This window comes from Alternaria novae-zelandiae (genome assembly GCF_023758075.1).
Source record: "Alternaria novae-zelandiae strain BMP 2774 chromosome Unknown scaffold_30, whole genome shotgun sequence".
Taxonomy (NCBI): domain Eukaryota; kingdom Fungi; phylum Ascomycota; class Dothideomycetes; order Pleosporales; family Pleosporaceae; genus Alternaria; species Alternaria novae-zelandiae.
The window spans coordinates 123,316-139,208 of record NW_026056990.1 but is presented as its reverse complement, the minus strand read 5'-3'; the positions used below and the strand labels follow the sequence as shown (position 1 = coordinate 139,208).

At 54.8% G+C, this 15,893-nt stretch overlaps 5 protein-coding genes across 5 annotated transcripts; 4 read left to right on the top strand and 1 right to left on the bottom strand.

The window, feature by feature from the left end:
* Positions 1-25: 25 nt before the first annotated feature.
* Positions 26-1,866, bottom strand: J4E88_010201 (uncharacterized protein; the record flags this gene model as incomplete). The annotated part of the gene is made up of 3 exons (XM_049403796.1): positions 26-1,155; positions 1,205-1,682; positions 1,729-1,866. 3 exons carry the CDS (start codon positions 1,864-1,866, stop codon positions 26-28), a joined length of 1,746 nt encoding a protein of 581 aa, XP_049250457.1.
* A 777-nt stretch (positions 1,867-2,643) lies between these two features.
* Positions 2,644-3,150, top strand: J4E88_010200 (uncharacterized protein; the record flags this gene model as incomplete). Its single annotated transcript, XM_049403795.1, has 1 exon — positions 2,644-3,150. The coding sequence occupies one exon, from the start codon at positions 2,644-2,646 to the stop codon at positions 3,148-3,150; it is 507 nt and encodes a 168-aa protein (XP_049250456.1).
* A 1,625-nt stretch (positions 3,151-4,775) lies between these two features.
* Positions 4,776-5,858, top strand: J4E88_010199 (uncharacterized protein; the record flags this gene model as incomplete). Its single annotated transcript, XM_049403794.1, has 1 exon — positions 4,776-5,858. One exon carries the CDS (start codon positions 4,776-4,778, stop codon positions 5,856-5,858), a length of 1,083 nt encoding a protein of 360 aa, XP_049250455.1.
* A 3,473-nt stretch (positions 5,859-9,331) lies between these two features.
* On the top strand, positions 9,332-10,564 carry J4E88_010198 (uncharacterized protein; the record flags this gene model as incomplete). Its single annotated transcript, XM_049403793.1, has 1 exon — positions 9,332-10,564. The coding sequence occupies one exon, from the start codon at positions 9,332-9,334 to the stop codon at positions 10,562-10,564; it is 1,233 nt and encodes a 410-aa protein (XP_049250454.1).
* Positions 10,565-12,060: 1,496 nt separating this feature from the next.
* J4E88_010197 (uncharacterized protein) lies at positions 12,061-13,935 on the top strand (the record flags this gene model as incomplete). The annotated part of the gene is made up of 2 exons (XM_049403792.1): positions 12,061-12,980; positions 13,038-13,935. The coding sequence occupies 2 exons, from the start codon at positions 12,061-12,063 to the stop codon at positions 13,933-13,935; spliced, it is 1,818 nt and encodes a 605-aa protein (XP_049250453.1).
* Between the last annotated feature and the right edge of the window lie 1,958 nt (positions 13,936-15,893).

Genomic DNA, 15,893 nt, shown 5'->3' with positions numbered 1-15,893 from the left:
ACCACCAATCTCCAATACAACCCACCTAAACCAACCCAACCAAACTCTCATTCAACCTCCCCAACCTCCCCCTAACCTTCTCCACCCTCTCTCCCACCACACTCGCACCTCCCTTCTCCTTCTCCTTCTCCTTCTCCTTCTCCTTCTCCTTCCCCTCAACACCAGCTTTCTCCTCAACCCCTCCCATCCCCCCCTCCACACCCCCCTCCACAACCCCCTTCCTCCCCGCCTTCTCAAACCTCCTCTTCCACATCCCCCGATAATTCACAACGCACTGCCTAACCCAAACACTCCACCACACCTCCTCCGCCCACCTTACTAGCACCGCATCCGTGGCACCAGCATACTGCGCATCTGTCCACGCCATCGTAAAGTCCTTGTCGCGCGGCATGGTGGCGAGGTAAGGTGTGCCGGTGGAGGGGCAGAAGAGTGTCCAGCGGAAGAGACAGAGCAGTTTGGCGGAAGGGGACATGTTGGGTGGAGGTGGGGAGGCGGAGAATGGGAGGGGTGGTGTGTAAGGGAGGGCGTCGACGTAGAGGTAGAGGGGTGGGTTTGGGGGGGAGGTGGTGGTTGACAGAGATGGGGGGAAGGGAGGTGGGACTAAAGCGCTCGGTGAGATCGGCGAGGCATCGGTCGATAAGCCGGGTGTGAGCGGTGGTGTCAACGGCGGTGTTAGCTCGCCTGTAGCTGTGGGTTCGAGATCGGGGGTCTGCGGCTGAAGCTGTTTGACTATGATGATTGGAACGGGTACGTCGCTACTCCATCCATTCTTACCAGTTGGAATGGCTTGAGTGATGAGATCGCGCAGTCTCTGCTCTTCGCGCTCTTTGACCCATGCGGCGCGCTTGGTGTAGTATTCGGTTGCGATGTGGGGGAATGTGGTGAAGACTTTGTTGCGGACGGCTGCTCTGGTGCGGGTTTGCCATGCCGAGAGGTCTTCTTCGACGTGCTCGATGGCTTTGCTGTCGTCTTCTTCTGGGCCTGTAATGTGCTGGATGGGACGGTAGCCAGGGTAATGCTGCGGAACCCATTCTTTGATGAAATGTGTCCAGTACGGTGCGCGGTCTTCAAGTCGGTCGTTATACTTCTCCTCGGCTAGTCGTGCGGCGAAGTGACCTGGGTGGAAGAGCCAGGAGCTAGTCAAGTACTTGTAGACTAAAAATACCATCAGTGAAACTCACAAACAAGACAGATCAAAACTTACTCTCCTCCTTAGTCTTGAATCCCCCATTCAAGATCCTCCAATCCAACCCCACAATCCGCAGCGCATCCTTCGGATCCTTGCTAACCCACACCATGCTACCAGGAAAATTCGTCTCTTCCATCTCTTCAACACGGACATGTATACCCTCAGGATCCATGGTGAGGCCCAGCGGTTTGACCATACTGCCGATCATCTTGCTGTTACTTGCGTAGTTGAGCTCGAAGTGACACCAGTGGAACAACTCCGGCTTGAAGCAGACTTTGACATCGATCTGGATGAAGTAGTTCTCTTCGCCGTGGGGCGAGTCGATGGCGAAGTACATGCAGTCTCTGGTAAGAAAGCCTTGGCGCCCATGTGTGGTATCGAGGACGTCTTTGATGAGAGAGACGGTGCTTTGCCAGGGGAATGTGTCGAGTGTGATAGTGCCTTCGGAGTGGAGAGGGGAGCAGACTAGGAAGTCGACGTCGCCGTAGTCGTCCTGTGGGTGTCAGCAGGTGAGCAGTGTGTCGGATGTGTAGTCATACCTTGCCGGGCATCTCAGTCGGTACCACGACTTGCGCGAAGACAGTCTGCAGCGCGGCTTTCGTCTCTGCTTTGACCTTGTCGTAGACAGCTGGGGAGATGCGCGGACAATATAGTCCTTTGAAGGCGTGGCCGCCCATTTTGTACGGTAGTTGACGACGAGGTAGTGACAAGTGTTGGTTTGATGTTTCTCAGATCGTGTAAAGTGATGGAGTCGTAGTGACAAAGGATGAAGTCGAGAGACTATATAAGCAAGTACAATGCGACTTATGGCAGTCTAGCAGGCTCCAAGACGAAGTAAAGGTAAGAGCAGCTGAACGATTTCAAGTGCGGTAAGAGAGTATCAGACGACATGGCAAGTGCTCAGCGGATCAAACATGGCAAGTGTGTACGCGACCTTGATCTTATCGAGAGTCACCTTTACCTTCGGGCATCGAATTGTGCCAGTGCCATATCAAGCAACCCACCGCCATAAGCTCATTGTTCCATCTCCATTCTGTCCGAATAGAAAAGGACTGCACAAGACTGGACAGGCGGTGGCGCGAAATGAGCTCGGTAGAAGTCAATTTCCGTGAGATGTACTGCTCCAAAATGTGACTTGCAACTCAGAGGCAGTACCTGATAGAAGCGCTCACCAAGATCTGGTAAGATTGCTGTACTGCATTCACATCGTCCTTAGGCTTGTTAACAGATGAGAGTGCGCCTTGTCCACAGCCTTGCAGCCTACCTCCCCATACTCTTCTGCGTCGCATAACTGTGGCGTTCGAAAAATGGTTGGGCGAGGCAGCTCTGTGTCACCCTCACCATCACCGCTCCTGCGGCGCAGCAGTGCCACAAGCGCTAAGCCTGAACACATATCAATATCGCTCTCACCACCACCACATCTTCAACCAACTACCACAAAAGCAGCTGAAAACATGGCGATGGCACGTCTCCAAGCGATCCTAGCCTGCTTCCCCTGCGGCACCGAGGAGCCGGAGCACACCACTTACCCCGACGAGAAAGTCGCCTTACTCTCCGCCGCTACCTCTAACACCCACCCTACAGACGAGGTCACAGATGAGATCGCAGACTCCGTCGTCGAAAAACTCCTCACGACCCGCCTGACCGGCGCCCACCTACGCATGCACCTCGACGCCCTCGTCGGCCCCTCCGGCTGGCGCACCACGCTCGCCCAACACATCCTCTCGCGACTCACCACCGCTCTCCGCGCGTCGCACGAAGAACTCGGTCCCACCATCTCCACTGCCTGCGACACCGCGTGGGAAGCCGCCCAAAGCATCGAAGGCTTCGTCATCGAGCACCCGGTCATGTGCACCGTCATTGCCCTGGGCGTCCTTGCTATCATCGCACCGTGGGTGTTGGAAGCGCTTGGTTTTGCTGAACTGGGGCCAGTCGAAGGTACGTGTAGTATGAAAGTGTGAAAGTATGATAGTATGGGTGTAACGGAAGTTCCTCGTTTCCAGCTACGTGGGAATTCGGGGATGGAGATGCGACAGTACGTTCCGTGGGAATATGGAAAAAGCAAACCAAGAATTCTTGACTAAGAAAAGCGATGGAAGGAAGGGATACGGAAATGTCAAGCGACCGAACGAATAGGAATAAACTGATATGACTTGGAATAAAACGCTAACGCAAGAACTGTATGCAGGTACCTTCGCCTCATGGTGGCAGTCCACCTACGCCGGCCTCGTACCAAAGTCCTCGCTATTTTCCTTCTTCCAGCGGTTAGGCATGACCAAGTGGCATTGGGTCCTCGTCTAATCCAATTCATGGTCTCGAGAATGAGGGGTTCGTCAGCTTCGGTTCGCTCCTTCCTTTCTCGTCTCGTCTCGTGTTCCCCCTCTCGATGCGAACAGGCCACTTTCCGCGATAACCTTGGAAACGAGATCAAGGAAGCGGGCTGCGGGGAAAGCTCCAGAAGAAGCGGCAGATGACGCAGTTGGTATAGTCGAAGGATTGTAATGTCGCTCGCGTATCTTGCATGATGATGATGCACGCGTGGTGGATTGACATGGTTGGCATTGTGCAATCTGCTCTCGTAGTAGGGCGCCTAATCCAATCCTTCCAACTTCCCCCTCTTCCAATGTCCACGTCCTTGATTAGTAGTTCGCCACCTGAGGCAGTGACATTATCCTGAGGCTCTGCTGTCATCGCAATTTCCCCACACACCGTTCTACGTCATCCCATACCTGGGGAAACTGGCCGTGTAACGGAAAGAAGGCGACGTTTCGAAATAAACGTAGAGCAACGCAACGGTTCCCGCCGGGCGTCGTCCCGCGCTGTCACTGTTACAGTTGTTTGCGAAAGTCTACCAAACTGACAACTTTAATTAAGATTGATTGTGGAAACACAGACACTGCAGACAAAGCGCACCGTGTGTGGAGTTCGGGTTAAGATTTCCGCGCGCACTCGGGCTCGACCGCAGAACAGAAGCTTGGAAGAAGGACGCGTACGTACGCGCCTACGCTAGGGATGAACGAACGCGTCCTGCGTCCTGCGTCTGCGTCTTCGAATCTTCTAATGCGCGTCGCGTCGTGTTGACGCTAAGACCCATCTGGCCCGATCCATGGATCTGTCACAACACGTTACGCGACACGGTAAATGTTTGGTACGGTAACACCTCCACCCACACCCCCCCCAACCCAACCCACACATACCCCACGCGCCGCCCGTAGATCGACACGGGAAGAGGCGTAAACGATCGACAACATTGGTTACAGATCCCAACGGCCTGTGTTGCTTCTGTCGTTCTCGTTTCTACTTCCTGTTTCGAACAGCTTGTTTGTTGTTCGTCCGCTACAAGACAAGTCGGGATCGCATTATGCGGCTGTACGCTTTTGGTGTGAAACACGAGGGTGCTCGCCCTGGGACTAGCGCGGGGAGCACTGGGTGTATTTTGCAGGCACAGAGCATCAGAGTGCTTTGGGCGGGTTGGTGCGACGCTGTGGTCGCTTGCAGCAACCCAGTCGATTGTGGAAATAGAGATGGAGAGGGGAATAAGAATGGTGGTAGTGGTGATGGTGTTGGGGAACCACACGTTCGGTACATGGGCACAGGCCTCACGGCTGCTCAGAAAGAATACTTGACCAGCGACAGCGATCTGAAACGAGCGCTTCCTATCGGTCCAAATCGCGATAATGGAAGCGAGATCATCTTCTTCGGTAGCACGATGCACGATGGATTGAGGGGGTATGTGTTGACTGACAAGAGTGGGGAGGACATCGACCGGAAAGCAGCGGATCAGAAGGTCGTCATGTTTGGTACCGATGTTGAGATCGAGGATACTGGCGTACCAGACATACAAACTTTCACCATAAGCGATCAGGTTGAGATCGTGAGGGACGTGAAGATCGGGAGTGAGGGGCATGTGCTGGTTTACGTTGAGCAACGTTCCGCGGCTGTGGAGTCGGTGGTGCGGGTCAAAGACTTCGCGGCTTTCCGGCGTTATCTTGAGGCCGGTGAGATGGGTGAGGGGACCGGAGTAACGGTCCTTCCTTACGAACTTGGCGAATTCCCGCTGTGCGTTGGAAATGCTACGACGATGACTGCGCTAGACGCCGATGGGCACGTTTGGACGGAGACAAGGGATCCGAGGTATGAGAAGTGCTTGGGCCGACCGTACGATGGTGCTTTAGACATTGCGCCCGTGCCTTACCTTGAGGTCACCTACGTCAACAAGGTGGCATCGGGCGGGTACATGAGCGCGGCCTTCGACTCGGACGGCGAACTCTTCTTATGGGGTCAGGCATGTCCTGGGTCAAATGAAGAATTGAACGTGCTGAATGGCAATCCTGAAACGAGCGCACTGGTAACAGGCATCAGTGCTGATGACGTTCAAGATGAGTTCGTCAAGTGCTTGGACGTCCGGATAGATGGTCAGGACGCAAAGGTGTATGAGGTAGCGGTTGGTCATGGCCACATCCTAGTGGCAGCCCAAACGTGTAAGACGGAAGGAAGGGTCAAAAGAGTTTTGTTCGCGGCGGGAGACAACAGCAGGGGCCAGTTGGGTCTAGCAACGGATGCGGACTTCAAGAAGAGATTTGAAGGCGTCACAGCTTTGAGGGACGAGCGAATCATTCAACTGGCGGCGGCTGGATGGTCCACGTACGTCCTAACACTTGAAGAATAACTATCTCATATTGTCGGGCTTCAAACACCCAGAGAAGTACCAAACTAGGTATGCGGGGAGGAAGCAAAGTGCATGCAACAGTGCGCATCTGTAGGAAAACACAACATCAGCCTCAGCTCAGTAAGGAAGGCCACAGCCACGCGGCGACACACCACAATCGTATGACACTATCCTCGTACGCTTCGCAGGTCCCGGCTCAACGTGGAATATCGGGCCCAAAGGGTCAAGCTGCCCATCCACGATATCTATCGGCGGTGGTGGAGGTGGTAACAGATTTGGCGAACCGGGCTGAACAGCGATCTGCGTAGTGACAACAATGGATCCAGCTCTGCTTTGGATGATTGGAGGAACGAGTATAGACTGAGCTGAGACCTGAGAGGCTTTGGATTGAGTCTTGGATTTGCGGGTACTGAGGTGGATGAGCCGGCGTGGCAGAATGCAATCGAACAAAGGACGTAGATGAGGCAGACATGCTACAATGATTCCAGTACTTATCTGGGCGATTGCCCACATCAGAGTGTTGCCCATGCCGTACGTTACGTCGCCTTGGTATGCGACATCGGCCAGTGAGTCGACACGAAAGGCACCGATGAACATGTTGCTACTCACGTTAGCCATGACTGAGAGAGGATGGTCCCTGATCGCACAACAACCCAAATGCGAATATGGCCGACACAGCCACCCTGTGGGAATGGCGCAGCTTCAGATGCCAGACCACATAGTGTGGAAAACACCAGATGACCGCATCTAGGACTACTCCCAGCACCGCTATGGTGACCACGCAGGGCTTCAGTCGGAAGCAGTATCGTGGATCCTCGAAAGGTATTGTGTAGTTTTGCTTGATCGGTCGACAGTGGAGCGCGATTACCATGACAGACGCTAGTCCTAAGGCGATCGCCGCAATGGTACAAAAGTGAGCTGTGGTTTGGATTAATAAACATGTGGATACCGGATGGTGGTGGATGTGTAAGGTTTGACAATACCACCGTATCTCAACCAGCTGTACGTCCTGGTGTATAAGGTCCGAATGAAGAAGATGAGAATCGCGCATCGAGTGAAGGCTGTGCATATGGCTAGGGGTAGCCGGAAGAGCCACAGTATCTGTGAGCGTGAGCGCCCGCCTCACAGCCAGAATGTTATCCACAGCAAGAATGTCATACTATCAGCGTTCGCTTGAGATCCGCCGTGGCAGCTGTCACCATGTGTTGACGGACAAGACCAGCAGCCATCGCTTCGTCGCATTAGCAACGCAGTATGAATCGCAGACGTGAGCAACTCGCAAACAATAAACATTGCCATCACCACGTAGAGAAGGAGCTACCCGACGTGGTTAGAGAGTGCCTTCTGTAAAGGGGTCAGGCCATACCAGGGCCAACACCAAAAACGTATCATCAATAGTCCATGGCAGTAGTCGCGTGCGCTTTGAGTAGAAGCGCGCCAGGATAAAAAGCAGAGGTAGCACCGAGAGAATGACAAGGCCCGCGATATAATTGCCGAATAGCATGGGTTGGTCGGATCGAGCCGACTCTAGGAAAAAGGACCGGCGGGGTGTGGTGATGGTGCCCTAGGATGCGGTCGAACGCATTACGTGAGATGGGGTGAGGATGCAAAGTTAGATGGGCGGGTAGGTGTCGCAGTAGATGGTGAGGTGGTGAGAGGTGGTGGGTGATCGAAGATGGGATTGTCGCACAATGGCATACCTCCTGCGGGGCTACTGCCGTCGAGGGTGGTGAAACAACTGAAGACACAGACATGCAGGAAGGTGCCAGCGAGAAAGTGAAGCAATCCGGGAAGGCGCCGCCGTTGGGCAGGCAGCCCTCTGTGGTAGCGACGGCGGCGAGGCTCGGACGGTGGCCCGGGGCGTCGTGGTTTCGCATGTCAGAGGAGTTGTTCGGGCAAATCCAGCGCACCGTGCTGATCAGGCAGCTGCCTGCGCACAACTCATGAGCGCGGTGATGATGTCAATCGTGAAAAAAAAGATGCGGTGTTGATGCCCGGGCGACCAAAGCTGCATGCGGAAACAGCCCGACATGGGCAGGAAGCGGCGCTTGGACGGGGGTAAGATGAGCACCAGGGCGCAGCCGAAGCCTTACAAGGCGACGAGAAAAGCAAATGAGGGGTGACTTGAGAGTTCACGAGGCTACCAGTGAGTCGCAGAGTGCGGTACAAAGTAAATTGTCGGTGCGACAGTTTCAGTCTGACAGCTGAGGCTATCGGAGGGACGCCGCCAGTGATTACAGTATAGCGCCAGTGATTGCGGTATTGCAGCCACAGTCGGACCTATCGAATCCCACACGGCACCGGATATCCGACCAAATGGCATCGGCACGGAGGGTATGACTCTTCAGGACCCTGGAAATCCAACTCTATCGCGGGTTTCGTGATGCGAACGCGTTGCTCAGCCTCGGACCAGTGTCGCGTCTGCTCGAGTCGGGCCGGTTATTCTTTTTTCGGCGTACCTGCTCTAGCACGGCGCACATTCACCCACCTCGGACAATTACGAGAGCGCCCGTGTATGCGGCGCAGGTGAGGTGTAATTCCTACATCACGACGACGCGAGGGTACGTGAACCGCCGTTTACATGTACAGCAGAGTTTCGCTTGCGCGGCCAGTGCTGATCGATCGCACTTTTATCTTAGCTGCGGCCAGTCAGAGACAGATCGTCGGGCCAAACGCATCAGTGGCAGGGCTGATCAGGCCTTGGAGAAACAGCACAGCGAGGGAAAAAAGCAAGGGTAGCGTCGATCATGATCACCACGACCTCACGCAACAGGCCTCGTTTGATGTGGGTACGATGGTTCACGCAGGCTGTCGCGGCACGTCTGCGCAGGCCCTCCACCACCGCTGACAGGCTGCGAGCTTTCTCACCATCAGGCGCTCCAACGCGAACCCTCCATGGCAAAACGGAGATTCCGGTGCTTTGCCACGACGGTAGCAGACGGCGCATGACAGGCCGCACGCCCTCTCGGCCCCCATTGGGCAGCGCTGCGAAACGCCAGCGGGATCCGGCAGATGGGTGCACGCCATCCAGGGGTGCAGCATAGTTCATCCTGAGTGTGCGCTTTTCCAAGGCCGTGCAAGACCCACCCATGTCGCTGGTCGAGGGCTGTAAACGTCATGTGCCCGTACGCCTGCCTGCCAACTCGTACTTTTCGGCTTGGGCCCATAGGAGAGCATTTTCTTGTCGGGCTAGGGCTGCCTGGGGCCTGGGAAGCGAGATGGGCCACTAATGCCATCCTGACCTGATCCGTCGACCGTTTTTCTGGCTTCAAAGTAGCCTTGCCATCCGTTTTACACGCGGCAACTCTCTTTTCCTTTTGCTCCGTGGACCAGCACTGTCACAACACCCCCTGGACGTCTGCCCTCAACCTGCACTGTGTATTTAGGACTCCTCGCTCCCAGCATCGACTCACTCCGCGGCTCTGCGGCCATGAACTAGCACCTCTCCCGCTCTATCCGGACTAATATACACCATGGACTCCCACCACTCTTCGCCATCCCCTCGCAGGGCGAGCCCCCGACACAGCATGCAGAGACAAAGAAGTAACTCGTTTCCCATTGTTGAGGCTCTGGGTTGCTCAACCCCAGAAGCACTCCTTATTCTTGCTGAGGGCAGAGCCGCCGTCCGGAAACGCCGAGCTCGACGCAACCAGTCCGTCGACGACGAAGTCAACCGTCTCTTCAACCCCCAGGACCACCTCAAGTTTCTCGAAGGCCTCGCCGCACTACCCACCCCTCAAGATCAACCATCTCCCTTTGACGCAAAATGGTCTCACTCTCGCATGCCATCCGATGCCACGGATAACAGCACTTCAACCGTGGTCGCACATGTAAACGATGGCGAACCTCGGAATATGTCACCCACGCTAGGCGACTATTCCGCTAACCTTGCCGCTTTCATCAAGAACCAACTCAAGTCAATACCGACGTACCAATCCAACCATCGCCCTACCTCATCCCTCTCTCCCCGATCGTGTCCGGATCTATCGTTTCCTCGAGTGCCATCGTCGCCAAACCCAAATGCACGCCGCCAGACGGATGGACCCAAGGCCATCGAGATACCCCCAGTGCGACCGCCGATGAAGAGTCAATTCTCGGCCTGGAGCTCCACCGACGACGACACGGATGACGAGGCGCTTCCCCTCCCGGAGTATACCTTTTCCAGTGAACAAGGCCCCAACTCCAAGGGAAGCAACTTCACGCCGTCCATCCTAGGCTACTACGAGACCTCGCACCACAATTCGTCGTTTCTATTTTCGTCGACGCCGCTAGAGGAAGAGTCAGAGCCCACTACGGCTAAAGCCTTCAAGTTTCCTGACCCGTCAGCACTACCACGTTCCTCACCTGAGGAAGAACACGATGATGACGAGGACATCGCCGACTACCCCTCCTCGTCTTGCCCCTCGCAACCTCAGCTCACCTCGACGTCAGCACCTTCGTATACGTCGTCTTCGGTGTCGTCGTCGTCGTACTTTGACTGCAAGCGCCTGGCCATCACCCCGCAGATGAAGCAGGCTGTCATCGCGGCAGTCACACCACCACACCCACACAACAAGAGGCTTACTGCTGTATCGCCTTGGGAGGGCAACGCCTTCTCCAACGTGCACGACGTGTACGTTGAGTCACAGCAGCGCGTCAACGTCGACGGCATGTCCTTTGACATGCTCCGCGACCTGAACGTCTCTAGCAGGCTCACACCTTGCTGATACCATCACACCATCACTACAACTCTTTTTCCTATCTCCCTGTCTTACTAGCGTGCGCGTTCGGGGGTGTTGTTGTTGTTGTTGCCCAAAAGCTGTGGTTCAGCCGGTCTAACCACACCCAACGGCCTCTTCCTTTTTTACCTTGCTTCTTCCCTGTCTTTTGCACGCAAAATATCCCTCTTGTAATCCGGTTGTCTCTCGGGCGTTTCACACAAGCATTTCATCACAGACTGCTAAGCTTTTTTCCTTTGTTTGCACAAGTGGGGTGTTTCGGCTTCTATCTCTCGATTTAGCACATTCGGCGCTCTTGCTTCTTTTTCTTCTTCTTCTTTACATGAACTTATCTTTTTTTCTCTTGTGGGGCGTACTTCTAGCACATCACGAGTGTATACGCGACACACGAATTGCATTCATTCTTTAATCTAAGGGGATGGACGGGAGGTTCTGGAGAGATTGTTGCGTTCCAGAGGAGTTGAGCAGGCAGGAGCAGAATGCAAGTATGACAGACTGGCAGGTGGCAGTGGATTTCGGCATAGGGTAGCTTGAGAAGGAAACAGAAGAACACATAGCATACATTTGCAACACAACAATACACACACTCGGTAGCAATACAAACACACACTTGCGCATCTACTCTATGCTTTTTCTTCATTACTACTACTGCGTCTATTACGGTCCTTACTGACCTTAGGATTTGAGTATGCAGGCTACATGCTTTTCTCCGCACCTTTATGCTAATATTAACCACCGAAAGCTGCCATACCGAGTACCCGGGTCAGGCCAAAAGACATCTGGGGTCGGGCCAAAAAAGGTATGCTGGATCATGAGACACGGCAGTCGTCGCACGGATGTTTGAATAGATTTCAAGCGGTGAAGGAAGGGGGAACATGCATGGGGGTTGGTGGGGAGGCGGAGGCGGTGGAATTCTCTAGGTCTGGTAGCTTCCAAGACGACAGCTTCCAGATGTCTAAGACGAGGTGATCTTCCTTCTTCCACGCTCGAGCGCGGAAGACAGAGAAGGAAGGGGGGCAACATGCAAGGTCCCGCTCGTGCAGGCCGAGATCTAGATCTATCGACGGGCGCTGGTCTGGGTCTGGGCCGTCGCTGGTCTGGCCATGCACGAACGCCGATCAGGGTGTTTGGCTGGACGCGATGCGGCGACGTCATGTTTGATTGGTTTGCATGCTGAATTTGTTTGCGTAGGAACGCGACTGTGCCGCTTTGCAGGACACTTTACGCGTCGCTGTCTGCATGCGCGACGAGATAGGCTGTGTGGAGGAATGTGGGATACTTTCGCGATGTTTCTACCTTCATTGACGTCTGAGGTCTTTGTGGTTGGGTGCACATAGGCCACGTTAACGGTTATCGAGCTCTGTAACCTTGGGTTCATCAGCAGCCTCCCCACCACCATCCACTCTCACTCTCCCACATCACTCTATAAATCCCCGCCAGCCACGTCCACCTGCGCGTAACACACACCCACACGTCCGCCCACCATGGCAGACACAGAGCCCAGCCTTGTCGCCAGCGCCCTCGGCACCGCCGCCTACGCCTTCACAAAGGTCCAACCGCTCCTCCCCGTCTACGCCCACATGATCCTCGCCTCCCTCTTCCCCATCTACGCCGCCGCCCACGCCTCGCTCACCCGCCCCTCTACCGCCGCCAAACCCCCTAAAAAGAGCCGGAAAGACCGCGCACGCGCCGCCGCCGAAGATGAAGACAGCGACTCTGAAGACGAGGAGGAGGAGGAGCCGGAGAACGAGATGGAAGGGCTCTCGCCGAGACATATCATCTTGTTCCCGCTTTTCGCAGGGATTTCGCTGGCGACGCTGTATTTCTTGCTGAAGTGGCTCAAGGATCCGAGTATACTGAGTAAAGCGCTCAATGCGTATTTTGCTGTTTTTGGGTTCTTCGCTGTGACGAAGTTGGTTAGTGATGTGCTGGATATTGGGCATTCGATTATATTCCCAAGGAGACATGTGCTCGGGGGCGCGCTATACCATGTCGATGGCAAGGCAGGGAGGGCGGTGCCTGTCGCAGGCAACACCAAGGCCAGCGGGCCCATTACAAGCCCGCTCCCCGGCTTCCTCACACGCATACCACTTTCTGATGGGGCGAAAGAATGGCTCTGGGCGGACCGCGCGATGCCCTCCAATAAGTGGACGCTGAAGCTGTATCTTGAGCGCGCGCTGGCGGGCAAAGCTAGAGTAGGCGCGCACACGCTTGTTGGTGCTGTGGTAGCGCTGGCTACACTCGTCTACTTCAACCTGGTTGACAAGACGTGGTACCTGACCAACCTGCTTGGATTCAGCTTCGCATATGGCAGTATCCAGGTCATCAGTCCGACGACGTTTGCGACAGGAAGTGCGATACTCGTGGGGTTGTTCTTCTACGACATCTACATGGTGTTTTTCACGTACGTACTTCTCCTTCACCCATATGCACAGAACACTACTAACACCACTTCTTCTAGTCCTCTCATGGTAACAGTAGCATCCTCCCTCGACGTCCCCATCAAACTCATGTTCCCCAAACCCGGCACCGCCACCACGCCCTCGGGCAAGAACGCCGCTGCCATGCTCGGTCTAGGCGATATCATCATCCCTGGACTCATGATAGGCCTTGCACTGCGCTTCGATCTCTACCTCTTCTACCTCCGCCGCCATAAACGCGTTCCCGCAACAACTGAAGGAGCCGAGGACACGGTTGTAAAGGCGGAGTTTACACCCCTGGCAGGCCGCTGGAGCGACCATTTCTGGACGCATTCACTCATGGGACGCCCGCTGTGGGAGTCTGCTGCACCCTCAGAGAACGTAAAGGAAGAAGCGCCGTTCACGTTCCCGAAAACTTATTTCAATGCCTCGCTAGTGGGCTATGTAGGCGGTCTGGTCGCCACGTTCGCAGCGCTGCATCTCATGAACCACGCGCAACCTGCTCTTCTCTGGCTCGTTCCAGGCGTGCTGCTCAGTCTCTGGGCGACTGCGCTTGTAAGGGGTGAACTCGCGCTGATGTGGCACTACAGCGAGGAGATTGTGGAAGAAGCGACGGAGGCGGGTAAGGAAGCGACGAAGAGGACGGGGCAGCTGTTCAAGGAGGAGGATGTCAATGCTGTTAGAAAACCGGCGACGGGGAAGTCGAGGAGGCCCGAGAGAGAGGTTTTTTCCTTTTCTATTGAGGGGCCGAGGAAGGTTGGGCCGACGGCTGGGGAAAAAGAGGATGGGAAGAGTGAGGGTGGTGTGGAGAGGGAGGGGAATGGCACGACTGTTCCCACGACTGTGAAGAGTCAGGTTTGGACTGGTTCTGAAGCGCATAGTTCGGCGAGGGAAGAGGGCGGTGTTGAACCTGCTGGGAAGCGGCTTAGGGTCAGGTAGGCGAAGATGGGATATGCGAGAAAGAGGGATGAGAAAAGAGAAGGTCACGTTTGATGATTCAGTCGGTGTTGCGAGCAACGGTGCATGGGACTTTTTAGGTACCCGAATTGTAAAGATTCGGGTACCTAAAAAGTCCCATGCACCGTTGCTCGCAACACCATCTCGATTCATTCAGAAACACGTCTGATGATACATCTTATGCATAGCGATGGAGTTTGGGAAAGCTGGCATATCTAGTCCTACAAGACAACTTTTACATGCTGCTCACGTTGGGTCTTTCACGCAACACGACATTGTCTCTTCATCAATCCTCCCATCTACAACAGCCTGCCATCCTTTTACCCACACTCCAACAATTTTTCGTCTTTCTCGTCATTCTCCCTTGGTATTCATGCCTTGGTATTCATCCATTCATCTCCCCGACCGCAAACAGTCCCTCCGTCTTATAAGTACCAAATGTTACTTCCCACACCCCCCGCATTTCTCCCCACTACCACCTTCCCCGCGGTTGATATGTGAGCAATGAGGACATAGCCACTCGGACATGTGCGGCATGCTGGAATTTCGATGGGATAGATTTGATTTGGGAGACGGGTATGTTGTGAGGGGCTGAACAATGCTTTTAAGGCGGACGATGGAATCGGTTTTTGAAGTCTTGCGGGAAGTTCGGGGGGTTTTGGTCATGCTAGAGTTGGATGGGTGAATTGTTGGTTTAGAGGGTAGGTAGTAGTGCAGGTGAGGAAAGTAGAAACGATGTGTTTGCGAGGAGATACGTTAAGAGGGAATATGTGAAGTGGCGGCACATTGTTTGCTATAGATGGAAGCTTGATTGTGAGTGTGGCACATTGTACATATCGTCACTGCGCCACAAATCAGGGAAGCGGGAATGTGATATGGAAGAATCGGCATGCCCAGAGCATGCTTCAACACCAAACCAGAACACCTCGACCACATACCAAGACACCCCCTCTAGCAACCCACAACCTCTTCAGCCTCCACATTCACACCCGCCTTCCCCATCCCCCCCATCTCCCCCTTCAACCCCAACAAGAACCCCGTCGAAACATCCACCGCCGAGCTCTCCCTGCCAAAACATATTACCGCGATTTCCACCTCCTTAACCGCACACAGCACCGCCTGATCCAACCTCCCATGCCTCCTCCACCCCACCGCCGCATCATGCCACGCAAGCCCCAACGCCTCCCCCACCAACCCCTCCTCTTTCAGCAACCTGCACAACTCCAGCGCGGCCTTCGGCACAGGCCGTCTCCACAGCTGGCGCCGCCCCGTCCGGATCCGCGCGTCCAGCACCACCATGCGCGCGCGCCGGGTATCGCTACCGGGCGTGGGGTCGCTGCACGCCGGACAGGCGCAGGTAAATCCGTAGGAAGATAGTTTTGCGCGCCGCGAGAGGGTGGTTTGGTAGGGTCGCTCATAGCTTAGTTTGATTTGCGTGTCTGAAGGGATGGCCACGATGGCGTGGATTGTGATTTTCCCAGTGAGCGGGTTGAATGCGAAGGATGCGTTGGGGATGCAGCTGTGGTTGAAGCGCGCGGCGAGGGGGCAGATGGATGTTTGGCTCCCGGTTTGCCAGGCGTTGGAGTTGAAGATGTCGATTACTCTTGCCTCTTCTTCTTCTTCTCCATTCTCTTTCAATTTGTAGGTTTTCTGCGCGTACAGCGATAGATACTGGGTTTTTTGCGAGGAGTCCAATGAAGCAAAAGCTGCGATCACGGCGCTGTTGCTGCGCGGTTCTGCGACGCTGAATAAGGGTGTTTCGCTAAGGATGAGCGTACCCGGCAGGATGGTCGTGGAAGCGAAACAGCCTAGTCCTTCGCCGGGTGAGGCGCGGACGGTGTATACGCTGTCCATATCGCGATTTTCGTAGAGATGGTTGTGGCGCTACTACTGGCTGTTTCTCAATCTTTGGTCCGCGGTGAGAATTTCGATTGTAAGTG